Here is a 17,402-nt window from a genome sequence, read left to right as displayed (position 1 = left end):
TCTTATTATTATGCTCTCACACTGCCAGCATAAAAAATGATTTCATATTTTTGGCAAGATGGTATTCCATGCTACAAGTTCAGACATAACCACTGTGGTTTTTAAAATGTATTTCCAGAATACTTGAAAGTTTATGACATTGCAAATAGTAAAGAATATTTCCCCTCTGGGGAACTTTAAATTACAATGCTAACCCAAGTCAATGCCTTTCAAATAAAGGAGATAAAACAAGTCTAAACATTATACTCTCATATTTGCTATAGGTTGACGACCAAGATCAGTTCTCTGTGTCTGCTAATTACAAAGGAAAACTGATGAAAGTAAATATGAATAAACAAACACACAAACAAACATCTCTTCTTGTCTACATGTTTATTTCCGAGTCAAACTCCCTTGCTGACTTATGCTGTGACAGCTACCCTGAATCGCAGGGCCAGATCCCTCCTGACAACCACAGATAACCTTACAGGGGAAATTGCTTACTTTTGGCCGGTGGTGGCCTCTCCTATTCAGTTTCCATGGAGACAGATCTTGGAAATAATCTAAAAGCAACTATTTTAAAGGCAGGATGTTAAAATCCTTATGCTGTCCTCATTGATTTGACATCTGTTTTTATCAAAACTGAGATTGTAATCTTAAGACAGCCAGCTGAGAATGAAATCAGTGGTTCATTTCCATTGCTGGAAACCAAAATCCATCTTTGGGCACATAAGGTGACTGATGTACATATGTTGCCTTTTAGTACAAATCTTTGTATGTGATTGCTTCGGTAAGACCTACACAGCCAACTTAAGCTTTGGATTTAATTGTGTACATAGGACTTGATTGCTTTTGTAAAGAAAGACTTTCTTTTTTTTAAGATTTGTATTTACTTATTCATGAGAGACACAGAAAGAGAGGCAAAGACACAGGCAGAGGGAGAAGCAGGCTCCATGCAAGGAGCCCGATGTGGGACTCAATCTCGGGACTCCAGGATCACGCCCTGAGCCAAAGGCAGACGCTCAACCACTGAGCCACCCCGGCGTCCCAAGAAAGGCTTTGAAAATCAGCATATGGCAACTTTTAAAAATTAAACATCTGTCTCCTAGAAAACAGACAGGGAGTTTAGGTGGGTCTCCTTTGGACTGCCATTTTAACAATCTCGGCTGTTGCCAACAAAACAAAAAAAAAAAAAAAAAAAAATGTGTCTGGGAACAGCAATGTGCTATCCCTCAGATGAAGTTATACTACCTATGGTCATCAGTAAAACATACTGTTTTTTTCAGCAGTAGTGAAGGATGAAATTAGAATCATCATTACTTTCTCTTATCTGGATCTCCTGGTTCCTAATGGGAAGAGAGGCAAATTAAATAGAATTTAAGGTAAAGCCCTGTATCTAAGTGCACTCATGTTTTCAGGGTTTGCAAATTCTAAGAGAAAGCTTACATTTTGTGTATTTATTTTGATAATAACCTTTGAGTATTTTTTTTTAGCATTTAGGGAAATATCTTAAGCAGTAATGTATTGAAATAATTTGTTCCTATAGTAAGATATTATTTAAGTCACTTCAAATTGGGTTCTTTCTACTACTGATGGCCTGCTGACATATTCTTAGAGATACTAGAGAATGTATCTTTAGAAAGTATCCATATATGATAGAAGTTCAAGAAACTCTAGTGTAGAATATAGAGATCAGATTTCATTTTTTTCTGTTGTGACTTTGGTGTAGTAAAAACAAACAAGAAATAAGCTTTTGTTGAGAGATTCTTTTCTAGAATCAGTTTCTTTATCAGTAAAATTTGGGTAGCTTACGGACTATTTTTGCTAAAGGAAATAAAGTATGTGAATTGTTTATAAAGCATTACTGTAGTAATGCTAGTGGTGGTGTGTTTGCTCCAGTGTAATGGTTGTGTTAAAAGACGTATTACCTCAGAAAATATCTTTGCATGTTACATAAGTCTTTAAACTCTGATTTCCTTAGCTTTAAGATTGTACCTGCTTTATAAGTTAATTGTGCAGAGAAAAGTGACGTAATACACACAAAGGACTAATCATAGTAACCGACACATACAAATTGTAGGTATTAATATTCTGTTCTTAGTATTATAGTCCTTATATATAATAGAGTAACATACTTACATCTTCTGCAATTGAACTATGCATGAGTCATCATTCTGTGCAAAATTTTAAATTCTTCCATGAAAATTTTAAAGATAGGCTGCTGTCTATAGGGACAAACAATTCCAATAAGCTAAAGTAGCTTTCTAATACTGCCCTGTATATGAATCTTAAGTTGACTGTTAACTTATTCAAGAAAGCTTTTGTGAGAATTAATTCAAGCAATCAGAAGCACTGAAAGCAATTCTATGTTAACGAGAGGCTTATCAAGTTAAACGAATAGCAAGGATTTTAAGAATATTTGAATTAGTAATCTGCTACTGGGAGCTGCCAGTGTTGGGGTCTCTTTTAAAGGAACCTGTGGACCCAATGTACTTCACACCTTCAAAGTTTGCTGTGCAGACTATTAGGTGTATCAGAGAAGGCTTGCTGCCACCTTCTCTGGCAATTAGAATCATGCAAGGCGACTAGATGGTCCTGGTCCGACACTGCCCTCTGGTGTTTGATTTAGGGAAGTGGCAGTTTCTAGTGCATTACAGTAGGGAATTACCAAATCCCAAAAGGTATCTCTCGGCATTTCTCCCATCCCTTCTCCTCTCTAATCAATTCTCTTGCTAGGAAAGTATGAAAATAACCCTTCCCTTCGCTATCTGATCCTACTTTTAAGTTAAATCCATTCTACTTTTGCTAATCTCTCATGCACACATATATCACTTATACTCATTTTCCTTATTATCTGTCTTCCAAATATTTGCTCATTAATGCCAAGAACTCTCTCTCTGTTTCTCTCCCCCAGCCTCTCTCCACATTTCTTTATTTCCTTTTTCATTCCATGTAGAAGGACATCAATAATTATGACTATTTGCTGGAGAGAGGGAGAATGATTACATCTGGAGCAAGGTACAAGAATGCTATAGTATTGACATAAAAAGAGCTCAGTAGAGATTCAATGCTGTTTTGCTTGATACAATAGAGGTTTATTTCTCATTTAGCTAAAGTCAGAAAGGTCAGGTGGTACTTGTCCATCTTGTGGCTGTGCCACCTGGAAAGGGTGGAATATAAGCTCCTTGCCCAGGAGGGACAAGGACAATGGAAGCATGGTGGCTTTGCATTTCTTCATCCTCAGAGTGATACATATCATTTTCATTGGACAAAAGTAGTTATATGGCATCAAACCTAAACTATAAGGGAGTATAGAAAAATGGAGTGGGGGTGGGTAAATAACTGTCACTACCACATTTTTTTTCTTTTGAGGTGAACTTTGAATTATAATCTTGTATTTTTGTTTGTTTGATTTGTTTTGCTTTGATTTCAATCTTGAGAGAGCACCTACTACCGTGTTTTCCTTCCCACTTAGCCATCTTTGTTTTACTGATTCTTTTTCATCTCCTTCCAAATCCTCTCCGTATTTTAAACAAACCAGACATTATTTACACTCTGAGACCTCTTATCATGCTGACCCTATTTCTTTACTCTCTTATTCTTCTCTCAAACTTTACTTCATCCCTCTGTGCTCTTTGGGATCTTTGGTTTCTTTGTACAAATTCAACCTGCAAAGCACTCCGAAATCAATTTTTTGAAATCTGCAGTTTCATCCAATCACCATGTTTTCTAAGACTTTAATGTGACTTCCTACTAAGTTATTAAATCCAGTTCATCCTGGCTTAGCCCCAATGTACATTCATTCTTTTCTTCTTGACAAGATTGATCCTTACAATCTGACTTCTCTCCATGTGAACATTCAGGAGCATTCACAGACAGACATCTGACTATGTAGCAATGCAGATATATACTTCCTTTTCCAAAGTATCAGATCCTTTAGGACAAGGGCCTTGGTGAGGATGTTTAGCAAAGTTCTGGGCATTACATAAACACCTTAAACATCTGGTAGAATGCATCCTTCCTTGTGAAGTGGTCTTCTTTACCAAATTCATTGTGTATGTGAAATTTAGTTGTTATATGAAAAATAATACCAATAGAATGAAAGAACAATAGGAGAAATGGAAGCAGGCTTTTGAAAGAGAGAAGAGTAATATATTTCTTCTGGATTGTGGAATGAAAGATTATCACACCTTGTCATGCTATTCAGAGTAAAGTTGATATCTTATTTAGTCCTGTTGAATCAATATTGTTACACTGACCCTCAGTGAATGCTTCCAGGGAGTCATCTGTGCAGTGTTAACAATTTGCTTATAATAACTGTTTTCTCATTTTATGCAGCTCCCTCCAGCTTTGCACCACAATTTGAAAAGAAGGGTTATAGAGAGATTCAAGAAATCCCTCTTCAGCCAGCAGAGTAACCCTTGCAATTTGAAATCTGAAATTAAAAAGGTACAGTATTCGACCTTTAGGAACTTTTCTTTGGCTATCAAAAACACTTCGTAAGAGTTAAATTTTCTGTTTTGTACTTTACACTCCATCCTCTATTCAAGGATCTTATCATTAACGGTATGTTTTAGTCCTTTCAAGCTGCTATAAAAAAAGAGATACCATCAACTGGGGAGCTTGTAATGGCAGATTGCTCACCGTTCTGAAAGCTGGAGGTCCAGTATCAATGAGCCAGCATGGTCAGGTTTGGTACAAGCCTTCTTCCCATTTATAGACTTGTGACTTTTTCCTGTCCTCACATGGCAAGGAAGCAAGGAAACTGGGAGCTCTATGTAAGGACGCTTTTTTTGGAAGAGCACTTCCATAGGGGCCCTGCCCTTATGGCCTAATTACCTCCAATGACCCTACGTCCCAATACCATCACCTGGGGGGGTTAGGTTTCAGGAGAGAAATTTAAAGTGATGCAACCATTCAGATCATAGCGCCACTTATGATACAAAATTGAGGATGTCTTTGCCTTTGCCTTTCTCACCTTTATTTCTGTGGCCATCATGTCAGAAAACTAATAGTTCTTTCAGTATAATTGTACATGTTTTCCTAGGAGTAAATGTTATTAAATATCTTTAATTAATATATATATTTTAGCCTTTTTCAAGAGAATTCTATTCCAATATTTTGTTAGAACCTTCTCCAACAAGCCTGTAAATTGGGCTATGCCACTCTGAACAAGTCATTTAACTATCTGAAGCTGTGATTTTTAATCTCCTATGAGGGTAGAATGAACCATGGTTGACTGTTGAACAACATGGGGATTAGGGGCACTGATCCCCTGCTCCCACACAGTTGAAAATCCATGTATAACTTTTTTAAAAAGATTTATTGGGATTCTGGGTGGGTCAGGGGTTGAGTGTCTGCCTTCGGCTCAGGGTATGATCCCAGGGTCCCAGGATTGAGTCTCACATCGAGCTTCCTGCATGGAGCCTGCTTCTCCCTCTGCCTATGTTCCTGACTCTCTCTTTCTGTGTCTCTCATGGATAGATAAATAAAATCTTTTTAAAAAAGGAAAGAAGGAAGGAAGGAAGGAAGGAAGGAAGGAAGGAAGGAAGGAAGGAAGGAAGGAAGGAAAAAAGAAAGAAGAAAAAGAAAGGAAGGAAGAAAGATCTATTTATTCATCTTAGAGATAGGGAGCATGAGTACACACAAGTTAAGGGAGAAGCAGAGGGAGAGAGAATCTCAACCAGACCCGATCCTCACTCCCTGACTGAGCATGGAGCCAGCCATGGGGCTTGATCTCATGACCCATGAGATCATGAGTTGAGCTGCAACCAAGAGTCAGACGCTTAACTGACTGAGCTACCCAGGTGCCCTGAAAATCCATGTATAACTTTTGACTCCCCCAAAAACCTTAACAACTAACTGCTTACTATTGATCAGAAGGTTTGCCAATGACATAATAGGGGATTGACACACATTTTGTATGTTATGTGTTATATACTGTATTCTTACAATAAAGTGAGCTAGAAATAAGAAAATGTTAAGGAAATCATAAGGAAGAGAAAATAAAGTTTTCAGTACTGTACTGTAAGAAATCCACTTGTAAGTGGACCCATGCAATTCAAATCTGTGTTGTTCAAGGGCCAATTGTATTTCTAAGCTGCTTTCCATCTTTGACATTCTAGAATCTCCTAGACCTTGGGTGTTAGTAAATATTTCTATTCATACACACAAAAACTAAATCACAAAGAAGGTAAATCAACCAGACAGAAGGAAAATTGGTTGTCTCTAATTAGCACAACTTGAAGACAGGAAATCCCTTTGTCCTGGCTGATAGCCATTTCTATACATTGGGAAGTGTTTACAAGCCCTCCTTCTCCGCAGAATTAATCTCCCCTTTCTCCAAGCAGTTTGGGCTTGCTCCAGTTTTATCTATATATTGTTTAAGTTTTATCATACACTTAAACTTTGAAACAGTCAGGTGGTCAATGAACTTCTTTAAAGTTTCTTTCTCCTTTAATGGATCCAATCTTTTTTTTTTAAAAAAAAGATTTTATTTATTTATTCAGAGAGAGAGAGAGAGGCAGAGACACAGGCAGAGGGAGAAGCAGGCTCCATGCAGGGAGCCCAACATGGGACTCGATCCCGGGTCTCCAGGATCACACCCCGGGCTGCAGGCGGCACTAAACCGCTGCACCACTGGGGCTGCCCTAATGGATCCAATCTTAAGCATAAATGTACTTCTTATTCAGGCAGTATGATAGGCTCTTTGATAAGAAATGCAAACAGTGTGTTTGCTCTGTTGCCTTACATCAGTGATGTCTGCAAATACACAAACGAGGTGGAAAAAGAGATACAGCAGCAGGTAAACAAAACATAAACCCTACCTCATCAGAGATGAAAGAGCACAATTTCTTTCAAGGATTGTGTTGGCAAATCAGGCCAAGAAACAAAGCTCGAGTAGCTCAAAACAGAAGTGGAGGATACTGCCGATATTTATTTTATTATATTTACATATTATATCATGAATACCAATAAATATATTTTAGGGAGGCAGAGACTCAAATCTCCCATGAAAAATATTACATGTTGCCAAGTTTTTATGCTCTTATTAAAATATATGCAGAATAATCCAGTTTGTACACAAATCTATTTTAACAGAAATCCCAGCTTTAAGAGATGAAAAGTGCCTACAGCAAACTGATGCACGAAGGTGCCTCTGACTCTTCCCCTGATGCTGTGATTTTCCACCAGTGCATGTCCTTAAAGCTGATCACTTTCTTTTTTGTTACTGATGTCTATTGGTTTGCATCCCTTCCTTGCTCTCTTTCTCTTCTCTCCTGATAGAAAAAAGATACTCTTTTGTTAAAATGGTCCCACCTACCTTGTCAGCCTACCTCTGTGCAGTGGCGGCACCTCTCAGAGCACTTACCTTCTGTCCTCGGTTTGGGGAGTGAAAACGAATTAATGGGGTGGTAGAGAGTGTTCAGGGAGTCTGAGTGAGGGAACTCAAAGGGGCACAGACTTAGCCTTCTTTTCAACTTTGTTTAGAGGCAGATTAAATTCTCCTTTGAGGAATGCTCTGGTCCCCTTCTCCGGTACTACATGCTCCTGGTGATTCATACCACTGTGGTGTTTACCCTCCCGATCATAGAAGCAGGTCTGCTCTCCTGTGAACGAAACGGATCTTCTGCCTGGAATATTAACATACTTCCTGTTCTCCACTGCTGAACTGAGAGGCCAGCTCCCCCGTAAAAATCTCTCTCAATTTCCTGTTCAGAATTAATCTCCCCTTTCTCTGTGCTTCAGTCACTTTTTCACTTACATTGTCATGTTTTAATTTTTTAATTTTTTTAAAGGTTTCATTTATTTATTCATGAGAGACACAGAGAGAGAGTCAGAGACATAGGCAGAGGGAGAAGCAGACTCCCTGTGGGGAGCCCGATGTGGGACTCAGGATCATGACCTGAGCCGAATGCAGACACTCAATCACTGAGCCACCCAGGCATCCCCATTGTTGTTGTTTTATCTGGCTTGGATTTATGTTTTTCCCAAAGGCAGTGAGTATGTTGTGTTAATCTTTGATTGCCTAGAGTCTCACACAGTGCCTGGCACATAGCAGATGTGTGATTGTTGAATATAGAGTATAGACTGTATTGATAATAATCTATATTGGTACTATTCCTTATTGATGTATATAACATATGATATATATTGATACATATAATATTTGTATAATTTTTATTAATATAAAGAGAAGCCCTCCTGTCCTCATTTAAACACAAATGAGAAAAGTTTGTGGCCTCTATTTTTCTCCCTTTCTAGTCTAATCTTTTGTTAGTCATAATTTTTGTTCAGAAATGGATCTTTCATCCCCTGTATAATCTTGGTGGAGTGGCCAATTAGCCTTTGACTAAAACAGTCATCCGCAAAGGACTGTTGAAGAAGCAAGCAGTGACAGCACATAAATGCATTTGATTTCCACCTTCTCCCCTGAAACTTGTCCTAAAATCCAGGGACTCCATGTCTCCAGTTTGAGGAATCATTATGGGATGATTGTACCTTCTGATAAATGGCCTAAGACCCGGCAGGATATATAGAAGAGTGAAAAAATAGAAAAGCCCTTTTCTACGAAACTAAGCTCTTTATTTATGACTTACTTAAGCTGATCTTCAGTCCAGTCTGCTCAGCCTTGGCTAAAATTGTGAGGAGAATAAAGCATGTGAGTAATTGTATAGCATTTGGGAAACTAGGATTTTCAGCATGAGAGGAAGGAGAAACAGAAACAAGATGGAATATATTCATTCAAATTAGAATTGGAAATACCAATATGAAGGAGTATGAATTTATGATAATTCTTTTCTTTAAAAAACTACACATATTTCTTAATATTTTTACTAAGTTGTTTAGAAACTAAGCAAGCGGCAGTGAGCTCTCTTGGAAATATAACTGATAGCAGCTCTAGAGCAGAAACTAAAAGGGATTAGATGGAATGTCTTGACATAATAGATCATGTAGCGAAGATGCCTTCAAGGATTACTGAGGATGTGTCAATAGGACTCAGGAGTCAACTTAAGGAGGCTATCTATTGGATAATTAGAGCATCAATAAGAATAATAACTGCAGGGATCCCTGGGTGGCGCAGCAGTTTGGCGCCTGCCTTTGGCCCAGGGCGCGATCCTGGAGACCCGGGATCGAATCCCACGTCGGGCTCCCGGTGCATGGAGCCTGCTTCTCCCTCTGCCTGTGTCTCTGCCTCTCTCTCTCTCTCTCTCTCTCTCTCTCTCTGTGACTATCATAAATAAATAAAAATTAAAAAATATTTTTTAAAAAAGAATAATAACTGCAGTGGATTGAAAGCATTAAATAAAGTTTCAATCTAAGAGTTCATGAGAGTAAAAAAAAAAAATCCCTCATTGGTTTCCTTCGGAGGATGCTAAGTAACCAATTCATTATTTTCAAAACTACTTACAGAAGGAAAGAATCAAACCTTTTTTCTGCCATTGCCTTAAGAATTTTATCCCAGGGTAACTCAATTGATAAGGGGGGAGTTTCTTATTAAAGTAATACTTCAGCTAATAAGAACCAGAGGTATAAAAATACGGTGTTGCAGCCTCTAATGAAATAATGGAGCTAGACATGATCACCAGTGGGTTGCTAATGTCACCGAAAGAGGGGCATCCAGATGTTATAGGTCTCCTGACAGACATGCAGTACCATCTATGAAATATATTTGCTAAAAGTTTGGATCTGCATCTGAGGAAGCTTCTATTTTGGAAGGGAGCAGACTATGGTTTTTGGAAATAAAGTTATTGGAACCCAACCACATAAATTCACTCATGTTATCTATGGTTGCATTCACATTATAGGCACAGTTGAGGAGCTGTGACAGAGACTACATGGCCTGTAAATCTGTAAACATTTCTTATCTGGCCCTCTACCGAAGAAGTTTGGCAATCTCTGCTCTACATCTAGCTACCCACTTGCAGCAAGTACATGGGCCAAGAGAACATGTTAAATGACACCATGGGGATAGTCAGAAAATCCAGGCTGGGGAATTCTACTGGAAAAATGACATCTTTTCTTAAATAAATAAATTGCAAGGAGAGGAGAGCATTTCTCTTTGGTTCCTAATCTGTACTTCAGCTCAGATCAGCAACGTCAAGCTTACGTTATTCAATAGCTGGCATCTCTTTAATTCTTAACTCCAGGATTCTGGCTCTTTTCCAATTAGTAGACTGCTCCTCTTCTGCTTTAATTAATGTCTTTTTATGCACATTAATAATTATGCCTTATATTTGCCTAGCCCTTTTCAGGGCCTGATGAGGGCATCATAAATCAGCAGTGCCCACCTGTTTGGACCAAGTAGAGAACTTCCTATAGCAAGGCTGTCCCACCCAGCGGGTGTGGGGGGGGGGGGTGGACACTATTCATCTTCTCCCTAGATACCACCTTCAGTGTCTGAATGGAGATTCTGAGAGGATGAGCTCCTGGTTGTAGATTGCCTTTTTTGAGTTTGGGAATTCTTTGTTAGAAACATAATCTTTGGTGGAAATATAAACAGCGCATCAGCTTCCAGGGGGAGTAGGGGTGAGGGGAGGGATGCTATGTGCATCCCATGGAGTGTGGATGATAGACCATCCATGTGAAGGTGCACATGCATACGTGTGTGAGTGCTTAAGTATCAGAGAATAGTGAGTATAAACACTGGTCATGTCTGTCAACAAAGTGGCCTATAAAAACTTTATAAGAAAGAGTAGAAAGAAGCTGTAGGTTAGAGAAGATGAAAAATAAGACAATATATTATGTCTTAACATGTTATAACAGTCAAAAAGGACAGGAAAATCTAAAGGAAAAAAGATCAGAGGACTGGTGAGTGATATGTGATGTAACGCGTCAAAAGTTTTCTCACTTCTGTCACCTAATTTCATTTATACTGTTTCATTTCCTTCAGAGTCCTAACTCCACTGATTAGATTCCAAATAATTGGTGTAGTTGTTCTGCAGCAAAGGCAACCTTATTTTATGATAAGGAAAAGAAGATACAGTTCAGGAATTTAATGAAGATTACATTTTTTTGTTCCTTTTTTTATTTCTCATTTAGGTTTTGGCTAAAAGCACTATATTCTCAATTGAACAATGAAGTGCTAAAATTGCTCAATGCTTGCTCCAAATCAGTGAGTTCTGGGGGAGCGGGGTAGTAACAATGATACAGTCTGTTCTCTCTCTCGTTTTTTAAAGATTTTATTTATTTATCTGACAGAAGAGAGCACAAGCAGGGGGAGTGGGAGAAGGAGAAGCAGACACTCCCCTGAGCAGGGAGCTTGAAGTGGGGCTCAGTACCAGGACCCTGGGATCATGACCTGGGCTGAAGGCAGATGCCTAACTGACTGAACCACCCAGCTGCCCCCAGTCTGTTCTCTTTAGTATTTACTTGGCTTAGTTCAAAAGTATGTACAGTCCTTTGCTCTTTAGAACTATAGATACTATGTTTAATAGTTTATATAAACTAAGTTTATTCAGAGCAGGAGAGCCCTTTTATGTCAGTTCAGAAGGAGGGTCTTAAGGATTCCTCCAAACAGAACATATATGCCAAAGATGGGAGTACCTCTCTAAGCTGAATGTTTGAGAGGAGAGAGTGCCCACATAGCACTGGTCCAGGACTGCTGAACTACCTCAGCGCCTCTGGCAGCCATCAGGGCAGCTGCTCTGAACAGTTGGTTCTGTGGTAGCATCCACATCCTTCCTACTGGGTGACCATTTTCTTGCCTAGCTGGTATGTCCAGAATTGGACTCTCTATCTTCTTCTTCCTTCCTGCATCTGTATCACTATTACTGGAGGCATGTTTTCCTTCCACTCAGTCTTTAAACTTTGCAGTCATGTTCAGCTGCTCCATGTTATTTATTTTGTTCCTTAAGTATTAATATCTTTGGATCTTCTTTGCATAGGTGGTTTTGCTTGCCCTTTGATGTGAAGCCCTGGGTCATAGCCCTGGTTCTGCCACTTACTAGCTATGCTCCTTGAGCACATTCCTTTTCAGTGTCCCCATCTGTAAAACTGGGATAATGCTTACCTTGGAGGTAGTTGCAAGAATCAGATGGAACATCCAGTATGTCTAGAATGTTTAAGTACTCATAAGTGGCTGTAGGCACTACTGGTATTATTAGGGAAGGGTACTTGATCTTCCTCTTGGTTACCACCTAGTTCCAACTCTTAGCACTTCTTGCTGGCACTACTGTCACAGTTTCTTTGCTGACCTCCCCTTTCTCCAATCCATCTTGCCAGACTAAGTTCTAAATACTGCTCTTTTTTTTTTTTTTTTTTTTTTTAAGCATACCAAAAAACCTTAGTGGCCTCCAGTTTCCTGCCTCACCATCTAAACCCTGGCATCTAGTTTTTGGGGCCCAGCCTCCAGTTTCCTGCCTCACCATCCAAACCCTGGCATCTAGTTTTTTGGGCCCACATTATTTGCAGGAGCCTTCTCTGGGTCTACATCCACCCTGACATCTCTAGCCCCATGCAGACTGTCATGCAATTGTGTCCAGAGTGATCCTTTCAGAACAGAAGTCTGACCACGCCACACATGCACACACACCCAGAAAGCTGTTCAGGGGCTCTAAGCATAAACTGCCAAATCCTCCCCACAGTATTCACAGTCCCATTTGGTCCAAGCCCTGCCCACCTTTCTTTTTATTTTATTTTATTTTATTTTATTTTATTTTATTTTATTTATTTTATTTTATTTTATTATTTTATTTTATTTTATTTTATTATTTTATTTTATTTTATTTTATTTTTTATTATTTTTTTATTGGTGTTCAATTTGCCAACATATAGAATAACACCCAGTGCTCATCCCATCAAGTGCCCCGCTCAGTGCCCGTCACCCCCACCCCCCACCTCCCCTTCCACCACCCCTAGTTCATTTCCCAGAGTTAGGAGTCTCTCATGTTCTGTCTCCCTTTCTGATATTTCCCACTTATTTTTTCTCCTTTCCCCTTTATTCCCTTTCACTATTTTTTATATTCCCCAAATGAATGAGACCATATAATGTTTGTCCTTCTCTGACTGACTTATTTCACTCAGCATAATGCCCTCCAGTTCCATCCATATCGAAGAAAATGGTGGGTATTTGTTGTTTCTTATGGCTGAGTAATATTCCATTGTATACATAAACCACATCTTCTTTATCCATTCATCTTTTCTACCCTCATCTCATACCTGTCTTTCTCTTCATTGTCCCACACCAGCCACAGGTACTATCTAGGGTCTGTCTGCTTCCTCCTGTGTCTTTGCAAATGCTTGTTTTCCTGCCTCTCAAGATCTTCCGTCTCCATCCTTTACTCATTCTTACTCATTCTTTCAGCTCTCAGCATAAGTGTCCTTTTTTTTTTTTTTTTTTTTTTTTTCGGGAAAGCCTTTCCCGTCTAAGGTAAATCTGCTTGTTACCTCCTAGAACCATAGGCCCATCCTTCTGTACATTCAGCACAGTTGCAATTTCACATATATCCAGGTGGACATTTCACAGATGTATTCCTCCCTAATTAGGCAGTAAACTCCTAGAATACAATTTTTGGCCACCATTGGCTGTTTTCATTGTTTGGATCTGTGTGTGTGTGTGACACATGATAGCTGATAAAAAATCCCTGCTGAATTAATAAAGGGTGTTTGCTTTCCTCTCTTCAATCTAGATCCCCACACTTCTATAACATGGACTTTTGTCATATCCCTTTCATCACCTTGCTACTGGTATGCAGTGCCCAGGCTTTGCCCCCCAAGTTCTACTCACCTGGAATGTCTGCTTTGCTTCCTTGCATCCACCCAAATCCATCCTTCAAAGCTTGGCTCCAGTGTTTCTGCTGCAGAGCTTCTAAAAATCCTGCTGGTCTTCATGAAACATACCTCCTTTTGGAAGCGAGAACTCCCTACCTCATTTTACACTTCATTGTTTATTCCTCTCATAAAGCCATAAAGTGCAGAGTTCTTTTTATTTTTTCATGTGACCAGGGAATTGTCTACTTTGCTTTCACTGTAATTTGCCTGCTTCTGATTTATAAGTTCTTTTGAAAGGAAGATGTGCCTTTATCTATTTACAAGAGATTGAAAACCACGAGCACTAAATTCTCCATGCTGAGACATAGGGAAAGAGGTCTCCTGTCATTTGCTTCTGACTGTAGAATAACCTGTGGCTTTGCCTTTTCCGTTCCAGTTATCTCAGGGATCTCCAGAACCAATCGAGCCCAACTTTTTCACAACAGATTACCATTTATTACATCATTCATCAGGTGGAAACAGCCTGTCCCCAGACGAACCAGCAGGTAATGGTCTTTACCACAGGAAATCGGGCTTTCACAAAGATATATATTGTTTGGATCAACAACTATCCTTAAAAGATTATCTTCAATTTATTTTATTTTTTTATTATCTTCAATTTAAAAGAAAAATAGAACTTATTTTGATTATCTATGGCAATGGTTAGAAGGGATATACAGTAGGAATATAGAAATTCCCTATAATTTATCTTACCCTGTTGTGGCAGCTTCCTTGATCATTTATTAATGCCATAAACAAACAGCAGAATCTGTGTGGGTGAATTGTATTTCCTTCTATTTCTTCTTATCTGATGAGGGAAAATCAAATACCCAAAAGCATCCAGGGAGATAAAAGGCAGAAATGAAGAGTTTGAATATTTAAAATGGAGAACATTTGAAACTTTATCTGAAGAATCTACATCAAACATATTTAATTTGTTTTTCTTTTTTACATAAATCTCTCATCAGGAGGCTATATAGCATGGGGATTAAAGGTGCAGATTCTCAAAACCTGGATACCCAAATTTGAACCTCAGCGCAAACATTTAGCACTTGACCTTGGGCAAATTATTTGGCCTCTCGAACCTCAGTTTCCTTGCCTATAAAATGGTAGTAAACATGGTCTTTGGCACTATAAGGTTATAATGAGGATCAATGTAAACATAGAAAAAATGCTTGGCCATTAGAAGGGGTACAGGATAATGTGACTCTTGTGATAATTGAACTCTAAGAAGAGGCCTTCAAGCCACTCTGAGGATTCAGAGTTCCTAAATAATATTCAAATCACTATAAACTAGTTAGGTCACTTGGTGTCAGGGATAGGAATGACAGTGAAAGGGGGACTCGCCATCCCCTCCTCAATTTGGGCAAATTATTTCATGTATTGATTCTCAAGCTTTCCCTACCTCTTGGACTCCTGGGTTAAAGCCAACCTGTAGGCAGAATTACATTTAAAATAATCCCCGAGAAACCCATAAGATCAGAATAAACTGGTTTCTAAAGTCTTTTGCTTTTAAAAGTGCCTCCAGGGCAGGTCAGACAGTCTGCAGGCCAGACTTCTTACAGTAGTGATGCTGTTGAAACCAAGAGCTCTGCTGGAAGTCTCTGAGTGGCCTGAGAGGCAATTGACAGACGTCCAGGGCATCTGGAGGTGCCACCCCAGGGTGGAGCAGACCAGTCTCATCAGAGCAGTCAGGCCGCAGGCTCAGACAGCAGAGCCTGCAGGCACTCTTGGGGGACACCTTGGCACCGAGCTTTGAAGAGGAACTGCCAGGACTGACTCATCAGCCTCATGCCTCACCTCAACTTCAACCCATCCTTTTTGTCTTTGCTCAGTGGAGGGGGCTCCTGGGCCTCCCTGCAAACACGTGTTGATTGATTAGAGTGGAAGCTGGCCAGTGTTGCTTTGGGTAGCACTCAGTTGGGCTAGGTGCTGGTGTATCATCCTTAGAACACACATCAGAGAAAGTATTGCCTTCTGGCACTAAGTACACTTTATTTCTCTCTTGGCAGTTGTAGGAAAGGGCCAGGTCTTCGTTGTTTTTCACTGTCTATTTCTGCCTCCAAGAATTCATTTTCTTTCTAGTACATATTTACTGGTTTTCCTTGTGGCTGAAGGAAAGGTTTTTAATTAGAAAACTTGCCCATCAGGTCATTTGTGTTTGGAATATGCCTTACCTTGCCTGTGCATGTGCGCACATGTACACATATGCACTCATGTGTAGGCACACACACTTCTCTTACTTAATGGCCCAGTTTATACACTGAGAAATGCCCCTAAACCTTGTATATTACTTTGTTATGGCTGCCTCCAAAGCAGCCAGTTATTAAAGGAAGAGAAACAAAGAGTTTGAATATTCAAAGCAAGATCATTTGGAAAGTGCTTTTAAGTACTCATCTTTATCACAACTAAACTGTTTTCACTACAGTTGAGTTGTAATTACCAACAAAGTCTAACTAAGAAAATGTGAACCAAAGGTCAGACTTTCCATACCCTATCTATTTCAGGTCTGCGTACCAGCTTTGATTCAGAGGAGGGAATAACATATGAACAGATGCAGGTGAGGTTTTTGCAGTACCTTTGAACAATTTCATTTTGGTGCTTTTAATGCAATACTAATCTGAATTTCTTTTTTCTGACTTCAGACTGTGATTGAAGAAGTCCTAGAGGAAAGTGGTTATTACAACTTTACATCTAACAGGTGACTTCTAGATTTTTCTTTTAAATGTGAAGGATCAATTGGATCATTGGATGTTAGATCTGATTATTCTGGATTACAGAGACTTTTTTTTCCAACTTTTATTTTAAATACTTTAAAGAAATATCTTGGCTTAGGCTAGATACAACCATAGGTAGAATGTATGTTGCCTATCTTTTGTATGGATGCAGCTCTGTTTCTCTGTTGAAAAAAAGAAAGGGTGATAGCTTAGTAGTAATTTACTTCCAGAAAAAAATAAGAAACATAATGAAATGAAAAAGCATTTCTAGGATTTTCTTTAAAATTAAACATTTTTCCATCCTAGTAGAGCTGTAAACTCAGATTTCCATCACTGAAATCTACCCCTTATTTGAATAGAATGCAGTGGGAAATGCGACTAAACAAAGAATTACTTCTCGTGAATTTAAGATGTATTTGTGGAAAAGGAATTTATTGTTATGTATTACCATTTGCTTAGCCTAACTAAGAAACCTCAGTTTACTGGGGCTGTGTATTATCTTCTAACATAAGCACTATTTGTGCTCTAAAAATATAGTGTTTTATCACTTCTGTGCATTTCTGATTCCTGCATTTTACTGTTGAGCATAGTGTTGGCCACAAAGTTTTGAGTGCAGTTAGTTTACTTTAGAGGCAATTCTGGAAAACACTGGTAGGGGAGTGAAGAAATATTTCAGTAAAGGTTTCATTTTCAAGCGAGTTACCATTGTGGCTGACTAGGACTTGATCCCACTGGGGAAATCTGAGAGCAAGTACAGAATACATACCTCAGATAACCCACTCAGGGACTGAGGGAGCCCAGGTATTTGTCCTACCATTTCCATTGGTCATATTTTGTGGCCTTTCTCACAGAGAATGTTAGTTCCCTGGCATTTCTGGTCTTCTGTAAGATGAACAGAACAGATTTCAGAGGCCAGAGAAACCCTCAGGAAAAGAAATGCAGGTGTTGGCAGCT

General features: G+C 39.1%; 1 protein-coding gene across 14 annotated transcripts in view; it reads left to right on the top strand.

The window, feature by feature from the left end:
- The window catches only part of NEK10 (NIMA related kinase 10), a 222,816-nt gene that overhangs the window by 196,232 nt on the left and 9,182 nt on the right, over positions 1 to 17,402 (top strand). For 10 of the 14 annotated variants that reach the window (XM_072793048.1, XM_072793045.1, XM_072793044.1 and 7 more), the window contains 4 exons: positions 4,318 to 4,428; positions 14,129 to 14,237; positions 16,239 to 16,291; positions 16,377 to 16,432. In XM_072793048.1, the coding sequence (XP_072649149.1) occupies positions 4,318 to 4,428; positions 14,129 to 14,237; positions 16,239 to 16,291; positions 16,377 to 16,432 (329 nt within the window). Of the gene's footprint in view, positions 1 to 4,317; positions 4,429 to 14,128; positions 14,238 to 16,238; positions 16,292 to 16,376; positions 16,433 to 17,402 lie in introns of those variants that run through there. The other 4 variants (XM_072793047.1, XM_072793042.1, XM_072793043.1 and 1 more) reach the window with 2 other exon arrangements.

Source organism: Canis lupus, chromosome 22, assembly GCF_048164855.1.
Source record: "Canis lupus baileyi chromosome 22, mCanLup2.hap1, whole genome shotgun sequence".
NCBI lineage: Eukaryota > Metazoa > Chordata > Mammalia > Carnivora > Canidae > Canis > Canis lupus.
Note: the sequence above shows the minus strand (reverse complement) of the source record. Positions and strands in the feature narration are given on the sequence as shown.